Below are 22,500 nucleotides of genomic sequence, written 5' to 3' on the forward strand. Positions count from 1 at the left end.
CAGCACATAATGTTTGTCCTCTACTGTAAGAGCTAACCCTTTAGCATTAGCTACTTTAAAGACGTGTACAGCACATAATGTATGTTAAGATCAACCCATGCTGCCATGCTACGGATTTCAACCTGTTTGGTCACCATGTGGAGAAACAGCTGAACTACGATTCATTATGGAAAACACAACGCAGAAGATCAGAAAGGGCTACACACACACTGAACAGACCATGAAACACATACACACACACACACATATATACTCACATACACACACACACACACGCACACACACACACACACACTGAACAGACCATGAAATACATACACACACACACATATATACACACACATATACACACACACACACACGCGCACACACACACACACACACACACACACACACACACACACTGAACAGACCATGAAACATACACACACACATACACACACAGATACACACACACACATACACACAGGCACACACACAGGCACACACACACACACTCACACACACATACACACTATCACACTCACACTCACACACTCACACTCACACTCACACTCACACACTCACACTCACACTCACTCGACTCGCACACACACACTCACACTCACACTCACACTCACTCGCACACACACACACACACACACACACACACACTCACACTCACACTCACACACTCACACACACACACACACACACACACACACACACACACACACACACACACTTGTAGGTGAAACCGGGGTTGTTATATTAGTGTGGTAGCCCACTCTAGCCTCTCTCCTCCAGTGTGTGGTAGCCCTTAACTCTAGCCTCTCTCCTCCAGTGTGTGGTAGCCCTTAACTCTAGCCTCTCTCCTCCAGTGTGTGGTAGCCCTTAACTGTAGCCTCTCTCCTCCAGTGTGTGGTAGCCCTTAACTCTAGCCTCTCTCCTCCAGTGTGTGGTAGCCCTTAACTCTAGTCTCTCTCCTCCAGTGTGTGGTAGACCTCCACTCAACACCAGGATAGTCGGGGGCCAGAATGCCCCTGCAGGAAGTTGGCCCTGGCAGGCCAGTATCCACTTTTTCGGCTCCCACCTATGTGGAGGATCCCTCATCAATACGGATTGGGTGCTGTCAGCTGCTCACTGCTTCCCCAGGTAACCAGAGCTGTCACTCAAACAGAAGCATATCTACAGATAACCTAGCCATGTTTGTTATAAATCAAGACATACAATTACATGTTGACATGTTCTGTCTATTGGGACTGTAGCTGATGTTGTGGTGTATTTGGGTCATATCCTGTTGTCATGTCAGTGTGTGACTGTAGCTGATGTTGTGGTGTATTTGGGTCATGTCAGTGTGTGACTGTAGCTGATGTTGTGGTGTATTTGGGTCATGTCCTGTTGTCATGTCAGTGTGTGACTGTAGCTGATGTTGTGGTGTATTTGGGTCATGTCAGTGTGTGACTGTACCTGATGTTGTGGTGTATTTGGGTCATGTCCTGTTGTCATGTCAGTGTGTGACTGTAGCTAATGTTGTGGTGTATTTGGGTCATGTCCTGTTGTCATGTCAGTGTGTAACTGTAGCTGATGTTGTGGTGTATTTGGGTCATGTCCTGTTGTCATGTCAGTGTGTAACTGTAACTGATGTTGTGGTGTATTTGGGTCATGTCATGTCAGTGTGACTCTAGCTGTTGTTGTTGTGTATTTGGGTTCTCTTCATGATCTGTCTTCTTCTTGTCAGTGTGGGTGCAGGTGATCTTGAGGTGTATTTGGGTCGGCAGAACCAGGAGGGCAGCAACCCAAATGAAGTGAGAACGACCGTGAGTAGGATCATCAGCCATCCCAGTTACGACAGGTTCACCAAAGACAACGACATTGCTCTGCTTCAGCTCAGTGCCCCAGTCACCTTCACTAACTTCATCAGGCCTGTGTGTCTGGCTGCCAGTGAGAGTGTGTTCATCAACGGCCCCGTCAGCTGGGTCACTGGCTGGGGAAACATCAGGGAAGGAGGTAAACTAAAATGAGTTATAACCTTGGATAGGCCATGGAATATTTAGAAAAGCGTACTTACACTGATATTAAGTATTTGATACTATTCCCTTTCCCAGTCTTAAGTGTGTTGTAGTTAGGTAACATTCCCTTTCCCAGTCTTGAGTGTGTTGTCTCCATGTCACTCCCAGAATCCCTTCCATCCCCTGGGACTCTACAGGAAGTGGAGGTGCGTGTGATTGTGAACACACAGTGTAACTCTTTGTATGGAGTCGGCACAATCACAGACAACATGATCTGTGCTGGTGTACTCGCTGGAGGGAAAGATTCATGTCAGGTAAGGCAGATGCTAATCTTTTCATCATAGGACTGAGAGTGTGATCAACAGAGAAATGAACGAACAAATGAATGAATGTAAAAACAAAATGTATTTCATAAGAACTTTAAGAACAAAACGTCCTGTTGGCAACACCATTGTATGCCCTGATGAAGATCATCAAACCTTCTCTGCCATGCTATAGGAAAGTCTTTTCTGTTTTCCATGTTAAAAAAGTGTGATTTGTATATTTTCCTTTCAGTTAATAGTGTCCAAGTTTTCAAAATAAATGATGACACTTTTGTTTTCAGGGAGACTCAGGAGGTCCACTGGTGAGCAAACAGGACTCTGTGTGGGTCCAGTCCGGTATCGTTAGTTTTGGAAGAGGTTGTGCTCGACCCAATTTCCCTGGTGTCTACACCAGGGTGTCCCGTTATCAGAGCTGGATCAACTCCTTCATCAACAGGAACCAACCAGGCTTCATCCTGTTCACTGTGCCTCCTCCTCCAGTTACCACTGGACCTCAAAGTAAGATAAAGAACTTGGTCATTCTTTCATTCATGATAAACATGCTGAAGCTATGAAACAATTACAAAAAATAGATCTATTTTAACCCTATGGAATAAAATGTGCTAGCCCAAGGCTAACCCTAATACCCAGCAGCTAGGTTTACCCCAGTCACCACTACAGCTAGGCTAACCCCAGCCACCACTACAGCTAGGCTAACCCCAGCCACCACTACAGCTAGGCTAACCCCAGTCACCACTACAGCATAGCTAACCCCAGTCACCACTACAGCTAGGCTAACCCCAGTCACCACTACAGCTAGGCTAACCCCAGCCACCACTACAGCTAGGCTAACCCCAGCCACCACTACAGCTAGGCTAACCCCGGTGCCCACTACAGCTAGGCTAACCCCAGTCACCACTACAGCTAGGCTAACCCCAGTCACCACTACAGCTAGGCTAACCCCAGCCACCACTACAGCTAGGCTAACCCCAGTCACCACTACAGCTAGGCTAACCCCAGTCACCACTACAGCTAGGCTAACCCCAGTCACCACTACAGCTAGGCTAACCCCAGCCACCACTACAGCTAGGCTAACCCCAGTCACCACTACAGCTAGGCTAACCCCAGCCACCACTACAGCTAGGCTAACCCCAGTCACCACTACAGCTAGGCTAACCCCGGTGCCCACTACACGCTAGCTGCGCCTACGTTTCGTAACACAGAGAGATGCAGAGACAAACCAACAAGACTTCACGAGGAAAGAGGGAAAGCAGTAAACCGTACTCACGTAACTCCATGACAGAGTGAAGAGGGAAGGACACCCAGTGTTAAACGCGACAGTGGTACAGTGGTAGAGAAGTCGTTTAGTAATCAGAAGGTTGCTAGTTCGATTCCCTGTCGAAGCGTCCTTGAGCAAGACACTGAACCCCTAATTGCTCCTGATGTGCAGTGTGCCATCAGTGTAAATGTAAAAAATGTAAAATGTGTATACATTGTAAGTCGCACATATGTAAGTCGCTTTGGATAAAAGCGTCTGCTAAATGACTAAATGTAAATGTAAAATAGGCAGGTGATCACCGCAGGTGAGTGCCCACTGAGCCCAGTGTAGAGGAAAAGGTTAGTGCTAGGTGCTCTAGGACAGGTGTCGCCCTCTAGAGGAGTGGCGACCATGCACGGACGTGACAATACACACACAGAAACACAGAAAAGCCATGTTCCTACTTACATAAGCACATGATTCATACAAGGTCGGTTTTAATACAAGGCAGTGGATTAATACATTCTTAAGTCATGAGGTGTTTCTAAATTAATTATATCAACATTATTCTGAGTATATACCTACTGTCAGTTTTATACATTGTATCAATAGCATGGGTTCGTGCGCTGTGTGGTCTACCTTTAGCCGTTGCCCACTAATGAGAATGTATGGCGATATTATTGTGTATGACTTCCTCTGTGTCATCAGGAGTGACTTCCTCTGTGCCATCATCCTCTGTGCCATCAGGAATGACTTCCTCTGTGCCATCATCCTCTGTGCCATCAGGAATGACTTCCTCTGTGCCATCAGGAATGCCTTCCTCTGTGCCATCAGGAATGACTTCCTCTGTGCCAACTTCCTCTGTGGCAGGTATGACTCCCTCTGTTCCTCTTAACATGTTATTATTGTGTTAAATTTGACAGACCTACATCATATCTGGATGGATAGATAGATAGATCGATAGATAGATAGGTAGATAGATAGATAGATAGATAGATAGATAGAAAGATAGATAGATAGATAGATAGATAGATAGATAGATAGATAGATAGATGAATGGATATATAAATGGATGGATAGATAGATATACAGTATATATATAAATCTTTATTTCAGACGCCAAGTTCCATATAAAATAACAGACATACAACTATAAAAAATATAGAGATATACTGTATAGATAGATATATAGATAGATAGATAGATGACTGGATATATAAATGGATGGATGGATGGATACATAAATGGAGGGATAGATAGATGACTGGATGGATGATAGATGGATGGATATATCACAGGGTTTGGTTTAGGACCTGGCCAGTTCAAATAATGCCATAGCTATGAAATGGTCCTAGAAGTGTGCACTTCACGAGAATTTATGCCTGCCAAATCTCAATATGAACAGATTTGATTTCAGAGACTATCATGTCATAATCTGAAGTCTTAAGGCTTAAACTTTTCATAGTTTATCATCTCGTTATGTAAACAGGTTATATTTCAAAGAGTTTATTATGGGTGTGTTCGTGAATTAAATCTATGAATTAACAGACATGCCTTTATGGCTTGGAAGCTTAACTTGGCTTTTGGAATACCTTTTTTATCCATTATCACTTGCCATCTGACTCCATTCAAAGGGAACACCAAACTAGGGGTGAGGCAAAGGGTCATTATAATAGACCCTGCCGTAATGGCATGTAAAAATAAACATGTTATTATTGTGTAAAATGTGATCATAGTCTCCAGTACATGGAAAAGGGTGTGGTACTGTGAAGTCAAATTCATTTTTGTAGGATAAATAAATGACCCAGTGTATGTCAGATTTATATAGCGCCAAAACAATTCAATTCTCTAGGCACTTTACAGAGCCCAGGGCCTGAACCAACTTTAATTGACTCAATATACTTAACTTACTTACATTTTTCTTTTCTTATCTTTAAACAATCCTCCTACAGATCCCGTCACCACTTCTACTGTTACATCTGGAATAACTTCTTCCTCTGTGCCACCAGGAATGACTTCCTCTGTGCCAACGTCCTCTGTGCCACCAGGAATGACTTCCTCTGTGCCAACGTCCGCTGTGCCACCAGGAATGACTTCCTCTGTGCCAACCTCCTCTGTGCCATCAGGAGTGACTTCCTCTGTGCCAACGTCCTCTGTGCCATCAGGAATGACTTCTGCTGTTACACCAGGAACTACTTCATCTGTTACATCTGGAATGACTTCCTCTTTAATGACGTCATCTGTCCAATCAGAAACAAGTTCTTCTTTGCCATCCGGAATGATGGCCTCTACAGTATCAGCCAGAGTGACATCCGCTGTGCCATCAGGAATGACTTCCTCTGTGCCATCAGGAGTGACTTCCTCTGCGCCATCAGGAGTGACTTCCTCTGTGCCGTCAGGAATGACTTCCTCTGTGCCGTCAGGAGTGACTTCCTCTGCGCCAACTTCCTCTGTTCCGTCAGGAATGACTTCCACTGTGCCATCAGGAGTGACTTCCTCTGTGCCGTCAGGAATGACTTCCTCTGTGCCAACTTCCTCTGTGTCAACAGGAACTCCCTCTTTGCCATCAGGAGTGACTTCCTCTTTGCCATCAGGAATGACTTCCTCTGTGCCATCAGGAGTGACTTCCTCTGTGCCATCAGGAATGACTTCCTCTGTGCCATCAGGAATGACTTCCTCTGTGCCATCAGGAGTGACTTCCTCTGTGCCATCAGGAGTGACTTCCTCTGTGCCATCAGGAGTGACTTCCTCTGTGCCATCAGGAATGACTTCCTCTCTCCCAACTTCCTCTGTGCCAACTTCCTCTGTGGCAGGTATGACTCCCTCTGTTCCTCTTAACATGTTATTATTGTGTTAAATTTGACAGACCTACATCATATCTGGATGGATAGATAGATAGATCGATAGATAGATAGATAGATAGATAGATAGATCGATAGATAGATAGATAGATAGATAGATAGATAGATAGATAGATAGATAGATAATGGATATTTAAATGGATGGAGGGATAGATAGATTAATGGATTTATCACAGGGGTTGGTTTAGGACCTGGCCAGTTCAAACAAGCCATAGCTATGCAATGGCTATAGAAATAAGCACTTCATGACAGTTTCTGCCTGCCAAATCTCAATCTGAACAGATTTGATTTCAGAGACTATTTATGCCTATCATGTCATAATCTGAAGTCTTAAAATCTGTGGGCTGGGTGTAAGAGGGGCATATACCTTACTCGTAGCCTCTCTCTTAATGTGTGTATACCTTACTCGTAGCCTCTCTGAATGTGTGTATACCTTACTCGTAGCCTCTCTCTTAATGTGTGTATATACCTTACTCGTAGCCTCTCTGAATGTGTATATACCTTACTCGTAGCCTCTCTCTGAATGTGTGTATATACCTTACTCGTAGCCTCTCTGAATGTGTATATATACCTTATACTCGTAGCCTCTCTCTGAATGTGTTCATTGTTACGATCATATTTTCTCTCTTTTTTGGTTTTGTTGTTTTCAATGAATAACATTAATGTCTTGTCTCCTCCAGCACCGGTTCCCAAGTGTGTCCCAAAATCGATTGACACGATCAGCATTCCCATTGTGACAATTGAGTTTGAAATAAAGAACTCTTCCAGGAGTGATTTGGGAGACAACATTACGAATCTGGTAAATCTGAAAATTCTGTGAACATCATGTGAACACATCATTTTGCACCCTCCATTTTACCATACCTGTAATAGCAGTGTAGTATACTAATTCATACTTAAAATCACTTCACCCACATATTCCCAACCCTACTTTGAACTATTATAAAACTGGGAATATTGGATGTGAATGCTGTGTGATGAAAATGTAGGAGAAGTACGGTAGGGCTGTGTTTGTCTGGACTTAATCAGGACTGATTTGGTTAGTGTCAGCATCTTCTCTACATTAGCTTAGCATCATTAGCTCATTTGAGAGGTACATACATTATGGGTTACAATAACATGTACTGATGAGAAAGATCCTTTGTAAAGAGACATGAACTCATTTACTGTCTTTTTTTACCCAGATCAACAACCTTTCGAAAGATCGTTATACTGACCCGTCCTATGATAGAACAATATTTCTTCGAATTTCTCAGAGGTTGGTGGAGTACAGTTCACAGACACAGCAGTTTTCTGAGCTCCCACCTAAGCTGGAACAGTGGGATTCAGTGGATCACCACCCGATCCATTACAGACACTGAGCTGGGAGTTCATCTCTGTTCCCAAGGTTCTATGCTCTCAGGGTTCTATATTTACAGGGTTCTATGTTCCTCAGTTCAAGGACACAAAGTGTGTCTTATTGTCTTATTATTAGGGCTGTGAAATGATTAAAAATGTTAATCAAATTAATCACAGGTTTCTGTGGATTAATCATGATTAATCACATATTACCAATTTTCTCGGTATATTTTTGTAAGAACAAAAATATTCATGACAAAAGACGGATATATACATTTAACATGTTTTCTTTTTTTATTCATAAAAAAACCAATGGTGCTGCAACTCAGCAGTTCTTTAGCAGTTATCTTTGCTATTCCATATGGAACATTAATATAATCTTCATCCTAAACAGAATTTGGGCTTCTTAGCCATTGTATGGTTGAATAAAAAAAATGTCTTTTCTTTTTAAATCAAACAGAAATTATTTGGGCTTCTTAGCCATTGTTTTTATAGGATGGTTGAAAATGTTTCTCCCATGTTTCAACCATGAAACAATATAATGCCTCTAAAGGCCCTAGTGGTCGTTTTGTCTTCAATTGCCCAATTGCTTGCAACAGTTTGGAACTGTTCTGCACATGCCTCTGCAAAGTGGCGCTCTTCTGTTTTCATGCACGTTAGTGTAAACGACTTTAACTTCCATTCGTTGGTGATTAGATGTGCAGTTACACCCAGGTAGTTATCGTTACTCACAGAGGTCCAGTGATCCCCTGTCAGCACCACATGTTTCGTAGCAGCCAAGTCATTTTCCTTTTTTTTCTTTTCAGCTTCATACAGCTCGTGGATTTTTGTCATTATTGTAAAACTTCGGTGAACCCCTCGTCCTCAACAATATTAATCGGCCTACAGCTTTTTGCAATCCATTTGGCAACAGTGCTAGGCAACTTGTCACAGGCAGATTTAGTCAGGGGCCTACGTTGTTAAGTGAGGGTGGTTTGGCGCATTCCACTTGAACTCCCCTCGCCGACCAACACATTTGCTATGGTGAAACGATAACGTCTTCCCGCAGAGTGTACATATCACTTTGGTTTTATTGAATGTTCCATCATTGGTTTTTCCATCCAGAACAGTCCTCAGGTTCATCAGAATTATCCATGTTGTTTGTTTGTTTGGATAGCAGCTGCCGTCTGACTGCATTAGAAACGGCGACTAGTGCAGATTGGGTGGAAAAATAACGCATTAATCCTGTAATTTAATCATAACGCGTTAACGTTATTTTTCACAGCTCTACTTATTATATGTCTTACTGAAAAATTTCAAATATGAGAAACAGAAAAATGGGAATATGAGACCCTGGAACCTTGAAGACCTGGGGAACATAGGACCCTTAGAACATACGGATCCCTGGAGGAACCTAGAACCTAGCAATGACATCACTGAGCTGTAGCCCTCTGATTAGCTGGAAGACTAAACACATGATTTCTCTCTCACAGCAACAACAGTGTAAGAGCATCTGAGAAAACACAGAGGGTGGAAATACAGCAACAGTTCAAGGTGCCTGCGGAGGGGTCTGTCCTCTGTTTCCCTGGCAACACTATTGTTAGGGATGTCATAAGAGACGCACTCAGCCCTCAGTTTGGCCAGGTTTCCAATATCAATGTCACAGGTGACCAAACACACACACATACACACACACACACACACACACACACACACACACACAGTATTACACACATTAATACACACACACACACACACACACACACACACACACACACAAATGCACATCTAGTATCATCAATGTCAATCATCAGTGTCACATGTGACCAAACATATACACACACACACACACACACACACACACACACACACACTAATATACAGAGACGTATAGATCAAGTCCAGATCTGGATCAGGAACACTTATAGATCAAATCGAGATCTGCATAAGGAACACTTACAGATCTAATCCAGATCTGGATTAGGGCCATTTATAGATTAATCCAAGTCTACAGCAGTGAGTAAAAACAGACATACAATATGTTGTTCCGATCTAATGCTATGCTCTACTGCAGTGAGTGAAGCACACACAGTATTTGTTTTCCTATCTAATACTATGAGACACATACAGTACGCTGTTCCTATCTAATACTATGAGACACATACAGTATGTTGTTCCTATCTAATGCTCTGATCTACTCCTGAGTCTTTTCAGCTGCAGTGTTCACTGTTGTCATCCCATCATAATTTTTCACCCAGTGTCCACCAGTGCTATTGCGAAATTCCTAACCAACGTTCAGTATGATGTTGCGCTCAACAACCGTACCAGCGAAGAGTTCCAAAATCTGGAAAAACAGATTATTGATGTGGTGAGTTTTATGCTGGTTGTATTTGTACATATTAACAAAATGACCAGATTAGTATTTACATTCATAAAAGGGACATCATTTCAAAGGTAATATAGTAATTACTGCCTGTATGTTTCAGATTGATGAAATATCCCAAACCAGATATGGAAAACTCTATAAAAGAACAATTGTTATTGGTTTCAGGTAAGCTAGCTATGGCTTTAACCTTTCCCTATGGCAATGTGGGTAGGTTTTATCAGGACGTAGATACAGTGGTTTTATTAGGACGTAGATACAGTGGTTTTATCAGGACGTAGATACAGTAGATACAGTGGTTTTATTAGGACGTAGATACAGTGGTTTTATTAGGACGTAGATACAGTGGTTTTATCAGGACGTACAGTAGATACAGTGGTTTTATAAGGACGTAGATACAGTGGTTTTATTAGGTCGTAGATACAGTGGTTTTATAAGGACGTAGATAGAGTGGTTTTATAAGGACGTAGATACAGTGGTTTTATCAGGACGTAGTTAGAGTGGTTTTATCAGGACGTAGATACAGTGGTTTTATTAGGTCGTAGATACAGTGGTTTTATAAGGACGTAGATACAGTGGTTTTATCAGGACGTAGTTAGAGTGGTTTTATCAGGACGTAGATACAGTGGTTTTATTAGGACGTAGATACAGTGGTTTGCAAAAGTATTCAACCTCCCTGAAAGTCATCACCATTTTCACTGTTACAGAAGATACACATATTTTTCCAATTAGTATTTTTTACTGTGAACATTTATGCTCTAGTATATTTCCCTTCAATATATATTGTATTTGTTTGCCAACATTAAATACTTAAATACAACATAATAAAATTAAATAGCCATACATTTTTTTAAGGATTATTTTTTTGAAAATTAATATAGTATTCAAAAGTATGTTTTTATCAATGTATAATCACCTGTAATTACGGATAGCTGTGTCTTCGTTAGCTTAGAACTTCATATATACCCAGAGTCTGCCATGCCAGTAACCCAGAACGGACAAACCAAAACATGAAGCAAAACTATATCGGGATATCGCGACAACAGAAAACGATATCGGGACAGGCGATGACAGTAAACATGGATAAATATTCAGGGCCAGATTTACTAACAGAATTGCGCCCACTTCAGGCATAATTTCTACACAATATGCGGGTAAAGACATGGAACCGTATTTACTAACGCGCCGCACTTGGTTAAAAGTGCAGATTGCTGAAGCGGATAGAGTCAAGTTGTGCTTCCCGTCTATTACATATGAATTTTAGTGCTGTCAAACGATTAAAATATTTAATCGCGATTAATCGCATTTATGTCATAGTTAACTCAAAATTAATCGTGATTAATCGCAAATTTGTATCTATTCTAAATGTCCCTTCGTTTATTTATTTTTTCCATCATTTTATTTTTATTTTAATGCCCTAATCAAGATGGAAAAGTGAATTGGCTTGCTGGGAACATAGCAGTCAGGCCTCTTATTTCAGAAACAATGAACCGTAACAGTTAGGTTACCAATAAAAGGTAAGCCTACTACTTCTTTGCTTTCAGCCAGCTGCCTGTTGACATTTTCAGACAACAGTGAAGCTCGCTTCTTTTGCACTTTTTATCATCCATCTCACCGTATCGCGCTCACCATTCACTCAAACCGTAACGTTAGCCTACTACACAGTTTGCGAGGCCAAAAAGAACGTTAATCTAAAAAATAAATAAATAAATTATAAAAAAAAAAAAATCGCGTTAATCTTGCGATAAAAAAATTAACGGCGTTAAAATGGGTTTGCGTTAACGCCGTTAATAACGCGTTAAACTGACAGCACTAATACATTTATATATATATTTGCATAAATGCGAGCGTATAAGGGAAAGATGGGAGGAGATGGGTAAAGTGCGCCTAATAAGGTATAAGGGAAAGTGGGTGTTCGCCGCAAAAAGATGGAAGGAGTGCGCCTAATTATGTATTCCATGGTATTTACTAAAACTGTCTAACTAATTTGAGTGAGAATTCTCCGCCTAATATAAGCAGGTCTAAATCAGGTCTGTTGCATTTGTAACGAAACAAGTGGTGTTTTAGTATGACATATCCGCTGCATAATTGAAAACTATGTGCGTGCGAGAAATTTGACCCAATACATAAAAAAACGAAATACGGACATCAGGGTTTTGGGTGGGGAAACATAAATGTTATTTTTTTAAATGTTTATATGATAGATAGATGGATACGTTATTAATCCTGAGGGAAATTTAGGACATCCAGTAGCTTATACAATTTACACAACTCACAGACACACATACACAAATCACATACACATGTTCAAAGGGAGTTGGGTGGTATTCAATGTAGGCATATAATAATGCTGAAATTTGTCCATTTTAGTTCACAATGGGGTACCAGACCATTCATATCTTGAACAGAGGGCTCTGCGGTATCGATACCCCCCTCCACACCCTACACCTGTTCAGAAACCAGTGCTTGATGGATGACATCTTCTTATGGTTAATGGTTCGGATTGTGAGGGGCCTGAGCCGGTCATCCTGGTCTGAGCTTGGTTGAATGCCACTTTTTCTTACGTCACTCCTGCCCCTCTCATTATAGCCTCTCTATTGCAAGCTACCCCCAGTGCCATGGCAACCGAACGTCAGCGCATCTGAAAACCTCCATTTCCCCTGTCCACACTACAACCAGTTTTCAAATGTATCCGCCTCGGGCAGCGTTTTTGAAAAACATTGTTTCCATTGTTGGAATACGGCGCTTTAGAGTGGACGGAAGGGCTAAACGAAGAAATATTTACGCGCTTATATACTGTATTTACCCGGGTTAGTGTGGACGGGGTCTAAGCTTGCTGTAACGCTTGCTGTAACCAAAAGCTGTAATTCTAATTCTAATTCTAACTCATCATCCATGGTGTCAGTAACACGCAGGCCCATACCCCCGTCTTTTAGCGGCGCTCTTATTGCACTAGAGGGCAGAGTAAAGCGCTGATGGCCCGACCAGGCTCTGGTTTGATAAATACTAGTAAAATGCGGAAGCACAGCATGCGCTGTATGCGGATTGACGAAGTCTGCGCTCGCATAAACGTAAATGAGGCCCTCAGTGTGGCCTTTGCCTGATGGAAGTTGCTAACGTGGGATTAAGGTTTTGAAAAGTGATGCCGAAGTTGCTTGTTTCTGCTGGATAGCCTACGAATCTAAATGCAATTAGTTCTTTGTCATTGAGGAAAAAAAAAGTTCCCCAATGACTTTCCAAGGTCAACAGGTTGTGGGCCAACCTTGTTGTTCAAAGGTTCTTCCCGACTTTCCATCGGGTCGGTCCTCTGTGCTGCATCTGGGAGTCAGTACTCCGCCACTGTCCAGCCTTGTACAACGTTTGCTACGCGTTGAAGGGAAGGCCTTTCAGTCTTGGTATGTTCGGTGTGTGTATCTTTACCGAGGCGGTTGTGATCGTGATGAAATATTCTGGCAGTGTTTGTGTGCAAATAAAACGTGTGCTTGTATCCCGCGCTGTGTTTGTTTTAGCCCAGGATTGTATCTCGGTAGCGGTAACGAGCAGCCGCACCGTTACACAAGGCTAAAAAAAGTGCAATGTAGCTATTATTCGCTGTTTTTTCTGCTGTGCACAGGTCTAGCCTGATGATGCACAGGGTTAAATGCCAAACGATTGCATTCTACCCTACATTTGTCTACCAATGGCCATTAATGCCGTTATATATTTAAGGGTTTACAGTATGAGTTACGTTAAAAAAAAAATGTTTAATTACCTCAACTGACATGGTCGAAAGTCAATTATTTTTTTAAGAGAATTTTCCTTATGAAAACCATGAAAACTTGTGACCAGCAACCTCAAAGAAAGCAATACAATGTAATGTGTCAAAGTAAACCGCTTTTTTCCACCTCTGACAGGCTCATAATGTTATTATAAGTGTCTGACAACATGGATATGGTTCCCTACAGAGATTGTACAAGTTTTGGACCCAAAAGATCTAAAAAATAGTGCTTATTCAAAAACAAATCAAAAGTTTTCCCTTTAAGGCTGTTATTGCAGCAAAGGGGATCCAGACCTTGCATTAATGTATAGTTCTTGAATACTCATGTAACCTAAAAATTTAATTTTTAATAAATCAAGGTTGACTGATGGACATTTAGATGTAGTCTAATGTAGATGTTGTCGTGTTTCACCACAGCAGCAGACCAAGGGAAAGCAGCAGAAGGGCTAAAAGAAACGTCATGGAGACGGAGGTGGAGATACAGCAGGAGTTTGACTCCGCCTCCACTTCCTCCTCGTCCTCCTCCTCTCCAGCTTTCCCCCGGGCCGCTGCCATCTTTGACACGCTGAAGACAGCTGCAGCCAACTCCAAAGGCTTCACAGTGGATATAGACTCCATCAACATCACAGGTCAGGAGTGATGTACTCAATCTACATAGACACTACACCACACATAAACAAACACACACACACACACACACACACACACACACACACAGAAGCACACACACACACACACAAATGCACATCACAGGTCAGGAGTGATATCCTCAATCTACACACACACACACACACACACACACACACACACACACACACACACACTCACAGAAGCACACACACAATCATGGAGGCAGGCCTTTTTGTTTTTAGAGAAGACTGCCCCACCTCTGCTGCGGGTAGCCATTTTGTTGTAGGGCAACCATTTTGTCACAGAATCTAACACCTTTCCAGATGTCCATGTTCCAGCATCAATGATTACTAGTGCTGTCAGTTTAACGCGATATTAACGGCGTTAACGCAAACCCATTTTTAACGTCGTTAATTTTTTTATCGCGAGATTAACGCAAGTTTTTTTGTATTTTTTTTTTTTTAGATTAACATTATTTTTGGCCTCGCAAACTGTGTAGTAGGCTAACGTTATGGTTTGAGTGAATGGTGAGCGCGATACGGCGAAATGGATGATAAAAAGCTTCTGAATGGAAAGTTTACTTTTAAAAGTTGTGTTGTGCAAAAGAAGCGAGCTTCAGTGTTGTCTGAAAATGTCAACAGGCAGCTGGCTGAAAGCAAAGAAGTAGTAGGCTTACCTTTTATTGGTAACCTAACTGTTACAGTTTATTGTTTCTGAAAAAAGAGGCCTGACTGCTATGTTCCCAGCAAACTTGAAAAAAACTAAATATTAAGCCATGGTTTAACTGCACTGTGGGCGGAGTCCTTGTTTACCTGAAATGTGCACTTTCTAATTTTATTTTGTACCGCCCTGTTTGGCAATGTTGGTTTTCAATCAAATAAAACACTTGCATAAAGCAAGCCAATCCACTTTTCCATGTTGATAAGGGCATTAAAAAAAAAAATGATGGAAAAAATAAATAAACGAAGGAACATTTAGAATAGATAAAAAATTGCGATTAATCGCGATTAATTTTGAGTTAACTATGACATAAATGCGATTAATCGCGATTAAATATTTTAATCGTTTGACAGCACTAATGATTACAAATACAACAGTATTTCAATAACACAGTTGCCCGCTAATCAGAAATGAGAATGTATTGTGTTATTATTGTGTCTCAATCCTAACCGTGAAGTGGGCATTTTGAGCATAAAATGGTTGTACTAAACAAAAACTCTTTGTTTCCAGGGATCTTTAAACTCATATATCCACTGATCTGACTTGTGTCTGTATACGTACTTTTAAGTGGCGGCTCCTGAAAAAATTGTCAGGGGGGGCAATTAAGGCAACCCATTCAGTAGGTACATTAACATTTACATTTACATTTAGTCATTTAGCAGACACTTTTGTCCAAAGCGACGTACAAGGGAGAGAATAGTCAAGCTACGAGCAATAGAACCTGGTGTAACAATAAATAAATACTACTTTACATAAGAAATATAACAAAATGAAATAAAAAGAAAAAAAGAAGTGCATAAATGTAACTGCTGTAATTGCAAGTTACGCACTAGTCGAAGTGCCAGTTAGGACGGGAAGTGCTCTCTGAAGAGTTGGGTCTTCAAAAGCTTCTTAAAGGTAGAGAGGGACGCCCCTGCTCTGGTAGTGCTGGGTAGTTCATTCCACCAACGTGGAACTACAAATGAGAATAGTCTGGACTGCCGTACTTGCACAGACGGCAGTGCCAAACGACGCTCACTAGAAGAGCGCAGCATCCTGGGTGTAACATTTGCCTATACAAGAGCATTTAGGTAGGTGGGAGCAGAACCATCAAGCACTCTGTAGGCAAGCATAAGTGACTTGAACTTAATGCGAGCAGCTACAGGCAGCCAGTGGAGGTCAATGAGTAGCGGGGTGACGTGTGCCCTCTTCGGTTGGTTGAACACCAGACGCGCCGCCGCGTTCTGGATCATTTGTAGTGGTTTCACCACGCAAGCCGGCAGGCCCGTTAGGAGGGCGTTGCAGTAATCAAGGCGGGAATTCACCAAGGTTTGCACCAGCAGCTGGGCATTAAGCAAGAAAACTGTATCGATTTGTTGTTAGCTGATTAACTCATACAGCAATACATATTTGTCCACTAGATGGCAGTACACAACAGAAAGATTCACCCTCTAGCTACATAACAGTAGCTAGTTACAGGTGGAAAGCTATGGGAGAAAGTTCTATCCAGAAGTCTTCATAAGCAAAAATCAAAATAAGTCATCACATAGAAAATAACTCAGTGAAACGAACATTCACACTATGAAACCTATGAAAATTGACAGTGGTATATAGAAATACAGACCGCGTAAGCCACTTTACAGTCTGCTATCCACGATTTTCTTTCGTACCAATTCTTGGATGTAGGATTTCTACCCCTTTGTAGAAAACCTGTTGAATGGATACATTTTGTCTAGGAAATCCTAGTCGTTTTGTTGTCAACTTATCTTCATTAGTACGCCGACTAAAAGGAGTTTCTTTCAAAGAGCGAATCGAACTGTTGCACTGAACGTTAACCATCTTGACAGAATATGCCTTGACCAAAGCAGCATGATGTACTTATACGCTAGGGTGACCAGACGTCCTCTTTTACCCAGATATGTCCTCTTTTCGAGACCTAAAAAATGCGTCCTGCAGGGATTCCAAAATCGTCCGGGATTTTGCCTTGTTGGATATTTGTGTTTCTCTGGGTCCTTCAAAAACTAGTTTTACACTCTTACAAGTTTTGGAAAGGGTATCTCCCTTAAGTTCCACCTTCTTGCGCGAGCTTTGACTGTAGAGAGAACTGTCATTGGTCAACCGCCCTCTCAGTGTTGCCAGATGCACGATAAATATCCTCTAAAGACGATAATTTTGAACATTTGGTACGATACTTCGCTATTTCCAATCTGGCAACACTGAGCACCTTGCCACTTCCACTAGTTGCATTGTTTACAACAGCACATGACATCTGAATGTGGAAAAGATGTAAAAAATTTGTTGCGGGAGCGGGGGCGGGCTCATCTGTATGCTATACACTACCACGCCCCCTCTGAAGTGTCCTCTTTTTCACATATTTTTGTGTGGATTGTTACGATCATATTTGCTCTCCTTTTTGAACTATACATTTAAGCTTATCCTGTCAGACATTTTGGTATTGTTGTTTTCAATAAATAACATTAATGTCTTGTCTCCTCCAGCACCGTCTCCCAAGTGTGTCCCAAAATCGATTGACAACATCGGCATTCCCATTGTGGCAATTGAGTTTGAAATAAAGAACTTCTCCAGGAGTGATTTGGGAAACAACATTACGAATCTGGTAAATCTGAAAATTCTGTGAACATCATGTGAACCATACCTGTAATAGCAGTATAGTAGCAGTGTAGTATACTAATTCATAGTTAAAGTCACTTTACGCACATATTCCCAACCCTAATTTGAACTATTATAAAACTGGGAATATTGGATGTAAATGCTGTGTGATGAAAATGTAAGAGAAGTACGGTAGGGCTGTGTTTGTCTGGACTGAAACAGGACTGATTTGGTTAGTGTCAGCATCTTCTCTACATTAGCTTAGCATCATTAGCTAATTTCAGCATAAGTATATACACTACCATTCAAAAAGGGTTTGGGGTTAATCAAAATCAATCTTAGCATCATTGTCTAGTTTGAGAGGTACATACATTATGGGTTACAATAACATGTACTTATGAGAAAGATCCTTTGTAAAGAGACATGAACTCATTGACTGTCCTTTTTTACCCAGATCGGCAACCTCTTGAAAGAACGTTATACTGACCCGTCCTATGAAAGAACAATATTTTTTCAAATTTCTCTGAGGTAAGTGGAGTACAGTTCACAGACACAGCAGTTTTCTGTGCTCCTAGCTGAGCTGGAACAGTGGGATTCAGTCTTTTTAGTAAGGATCACCACCGTATCCATTACAGACACTGAGCTGGGAGTCTCTGTTCCCAGGGTTCTACATTCACATGTAGTCATTTAGCAGACGCTTTTATCCAAAGCGACTTACATATGTGCGACTTACAATTTTATATTTTACATTTACACTGATGGCACACTGCACATCAGGAGCAATTAGGGGTTCAGTGTCTTGCTCAAGGACGCTTCGACAGGGAATCGAACTAGCAACTACTAAACGACTTCTCTACCACTGTACCACTGTCGCCCCTCACATGGTTCTATGTTCCCCAGTTCAAGGACACAAAGTGTGTCTTATACGTCTTACTGAAAAAAATACAAATATGAGAAACAGAACAATGGGAACATAAGACCCTGGAACCATGAACACCTGAGGAACTTAGAACCCTGAAAACATACGGACCCCTGGAGGAACCTAGAACCTAGGAATTACATCACTGAGCTGTAGCCCTCTGATTAGCTGGAAGACTAAACACATGATTTCTCTCTCACAGCAACAACAGTGTAACAGCATCTCAGGGAACCCAGAAGGTGGAAATACTGCAACAGTTCAAGGTGCCTGCGGAGGGGCCTAACATCTGTTTCGCAGGCAACGCCACTGTTGAGGATGTCATAAGAGACGCACTCAGCCCCCAGTTTGGCCAGGTTTCCAATATCAACATCACAGGTGACCAAACACACATGTATACACACTTATACATACATTAATACACACACACACACACACACACACACACACACACACATACACACACACACACACACAGTATTACACACATTAATACACACACACACACACACACTCACACACACACACACACACAAACACACACACACACACTCATCTGCAGACACTAGATCAAATCCAGATCTGGATTAGGACAATTTATAGATCAATCCAGGTCTACTGCAGTGAGTGAAGCAGACACATTCAGTATGTTGTTCCTATCTAATGCTATGATACACATTCAGTATGTTGTTCCTATCTAATACTATGAGACACATTCAGTATGTTGTTCCTATCTAATGCTAAGAGACACATACAGTATGCTGTTCCTTTTTAATGCTATGATCTACTGCTGAGTTTTTTTCAGCTGCAGTATTCACTGTTGTCACCCCGTCAATGTCGCCCTCAGGCAGTATCAGTACTGTGGTGACCTTCCAAACGGACATTCAGTATGATGTTGCGCTCAACAACCGTACCAGCGAAGAGTTCCAAAATCTGGAAAAACAGATTATTGATGTGGTGAGTTTTATGCTAGTTGTATTTGTACATGTTAACCAAAGACAGAGTTAGCATTTACATTAATAAAAGGTACAGAGAGCTTATGTAGTAATAACTGCCTCTGTTTCAGGTTGTAAATGTTAACGAAAGGACTAGATTAGTATTTACATTCATAAAAGGGACATCATTTCAAAGTTAATATAGTAATTACTGCCTCTATGTTTCAGATTGATGAAATCTCCAAAACCAAATATGGAATAGTCTATAAAAGAACAATTGTTATTGGTTTCAGGTAAGCTAGCTATGGCTTTAACGTGACCTTTCCCTATGGCAATGTGGGTTGGTTTTATTAGGATGTAGATAAAGTGGTTTTATCAGGACGTAGATACAGTGGTTTTATCAGGACGTACAGTAGATACAGTGGTTTTATTAGGACGCACAGTAGATACAGTGGTTTTATTAGGACGTACAGTAGATACAGTGGTTTTATTAGTACGTAGATACAGTGGTTTTATTAGGACGTACAGTAGATACAGTGGTTTTGTTAGGACGTACAGTAGATACAGTGGTTTTGTTAGGACGTAGATACAGTGGTTTTATTAGGACCTACAGTAGATACAGTGGTTTTATCAGGACGTAGATACAGTGGTTTTATTAGGACCTACAGTAGATACAGTGGCTTTATTAGTACGTAGATACAGTGGTTTTATTAGGACATACAGTAGATACAGTGGTTTTGTTAGGACGTACAGTAGATACAGTGGTTTTGTTAGGACGTACAGTAGATACAGTGGTTTTGTCAGGACGTAAAGTAGATACAGTGGTTTTATTAGGACGTACAGTAGATACAGTGGTTTTGTTAGGACGTACAGTAGATACAGTGGTTTTATTAGGACGTACAGTAGATACAGTGGTTTTATTAGGACGTACAGTAGATACAGTGGTTTTGTTAGGACGTACAGTAGATACAGTGATTTTATTAGGACGTACAGTAGATACAGTGGTTTTGTTAGGACGTAGATACAGTGGTTTTATAAGGACGTACAGTAGATACAGTGGTTTTGTTAGGACGTACAGTAGATACAGTGGTTTTGTTAGGACGTACAGTAGATACAGTGGTTTTGTAAGGACGTACAGTAGATACAGTGGTTTTGTTAGGACGTACAGTAGATACAGTGGTTTTGTAAGGACGTACAGTAGATACAGTGGTTTTATTAGTACGTAGATACAGTGGTTTTATAAGGACGTACAGTAGATACAGTGGTTTTATTAGGACGTACAGTAGATACAGTGGTTTTGTTAGGACGTACAGTAGATACAGTGGTTTTATTAGGACGCACAGTAGATACAGTGGTTTTATTAGGACGTAAATATAGTAAAGTATTATAGTATATATAGATATAGTAAAAGTATTCAACCACCTGTGATTTTGAGGTCCAGGTTAAGGCAGATGACAAATTACTCATAAATCATAAAAGATTAGCATTTATTTGACCATAACTAATCCTAATTAGGTACCATCTTTGAGTGGTTAAAGTAGAGATTTCCTTCTGGATATAAAATGACATTCTAAGGGTCATCAGCCAGGTTGTGAAATAACAGAGGGAATGAAAGCTAGACAAGAGAGAGGTGATTCAAATGCTTAAGTGAGGAACAGACTCCCAAGTCAAGCATTTTGATGTCCATTTGAGCACCACTGGATCCATAAGAAGAAAGTGGGAGTTGCATCACACCACCGAGATGCTTTGCAGAAAAGGCTGCCCCCTGAACTAAGTTCACTGGTTGTACTTGGGGTGTGCGCGTGTATATTTGCAGAAAAAGGAATATAGTATTCATAAGTATGTTTTTATCATATAATCATGTATAATCACCTGTACATTTGGATAGCTGTGTCTGTGTTAGCTTAGACCTTCATATCTACACAGAGTCTGCCATGCCAGTAGCGGACGAACCAAAACACTACACTACCTTTTGCGTTTCATTTTGAAATGGCAGCTTGGCATGTCAAACAGGTTGTGGGAATACTGAACACTTTATTTCAAATCAATTAAGAACTACTGAGCTCATGTGATCCAAGGAAGTTACAAAAACCGACTTACACCCAGAAAGGAGCTGCAGTCTCCTCCTGCCTTTTCCTGTCAGTCACAGCCTTTTTCAACCAATCAGAATTAGTCACTCCCAATGGGTGTTTTAGCCTAATCCTTACAGACCAATATCACCACCTTGGCCGACAACACTGGTTACACCTTCTAAAAGCATTAGCCGACAACACTGGTTACCCCTCTTTAAAAGCATTAGCCACAACACTGGTTACCCCTCTTTAAAAGCATTAGCTGACAAAACTGGTCACCCCTTCTTCTAAAAGCAATTAGTTGTTTGCTAGCTTTAGCTAGAGCATCGGCATAAAGCCAACACAAGTCACTTTTTCCCAAAGTCAAGGCTATACAAAAGTGCAATGTACTGTAGCTTTTTTTCAAAGTCAATTATGTTTTTAGAGAATTAACATAGTGAAAACCATCAACACGTGTGACCGACAACCTCAAAGCAGCAATATAATGTAATGCCATGGGGCAAGCATCTGCAAAGTAAACCGCTTCTTTCCGCCTCTGACAGGCTCATAATGTTATTATAATTGTCTGACAACATGGAAAGGATCGTGACAGAGATTGTACAAGTTTGGACCGAAAATATAAAAAAATAGGGCTTAGTTTAAAACAATCCCAGTTTTCCCTTTAAGGCTGTTATTGCAGCAAAGGAGATTTAGACCTTGCATTAATGTATAGTTCTTTATTTTTAATGAATCAAGGTTGACTGATAGACATTTAAATGTAGTCTTATGT

General features: G+C 41.1%; 1 protein-coding gene across 1 annotated transcript in view; it reads left to right on the plus strand.

The window, feature by feature from the left end:
- LOC122128869 (testisin-like) overlaps window positions 1-2,868 on the plus strand; it is a gene marked incomplete at its 5' end in the record, with an annotated part of 4,894 nt that extends 2,026 nt beyond the window's left edge. Inside the window, 4 exons of the mRNA XM_042703824.1 lie at window positions 972-1,134; window positions 1,721-1,989; window positions 2,160-2,305; window positions 2,596-2,868. Coding sequence (XP_042559758.1) covers window positions 972-1,134; window positions 1,721-1,989; window positions 2,160-2,305; window positions 2,596-2,868 — 851 coding nt within the window. The remainder of the gene's footprint in view (window positions 1-971; window positions 1,135-1,720; window positions 1,990-2,159; window positions 2,306-2,595) is intronic.
- Between the last annotated feature and the right edge of the window lie 19,632 nt (window positions 2,869-22,500).

The sequence above is a fragment of the Clupea harengus genome, chromosome 26, assembly GCF_900700415.2.
Source record: "Clupea harengus chromosome 26, Ch_v2.0.2, whole genome shotgun sequence".
Classification (NCBI taxonomy): Eukaryota; Metazoa; Chordata; class Actinopteri; order Clupeiformes; family Clupeidae; genus Clupea; species Clupea harengus.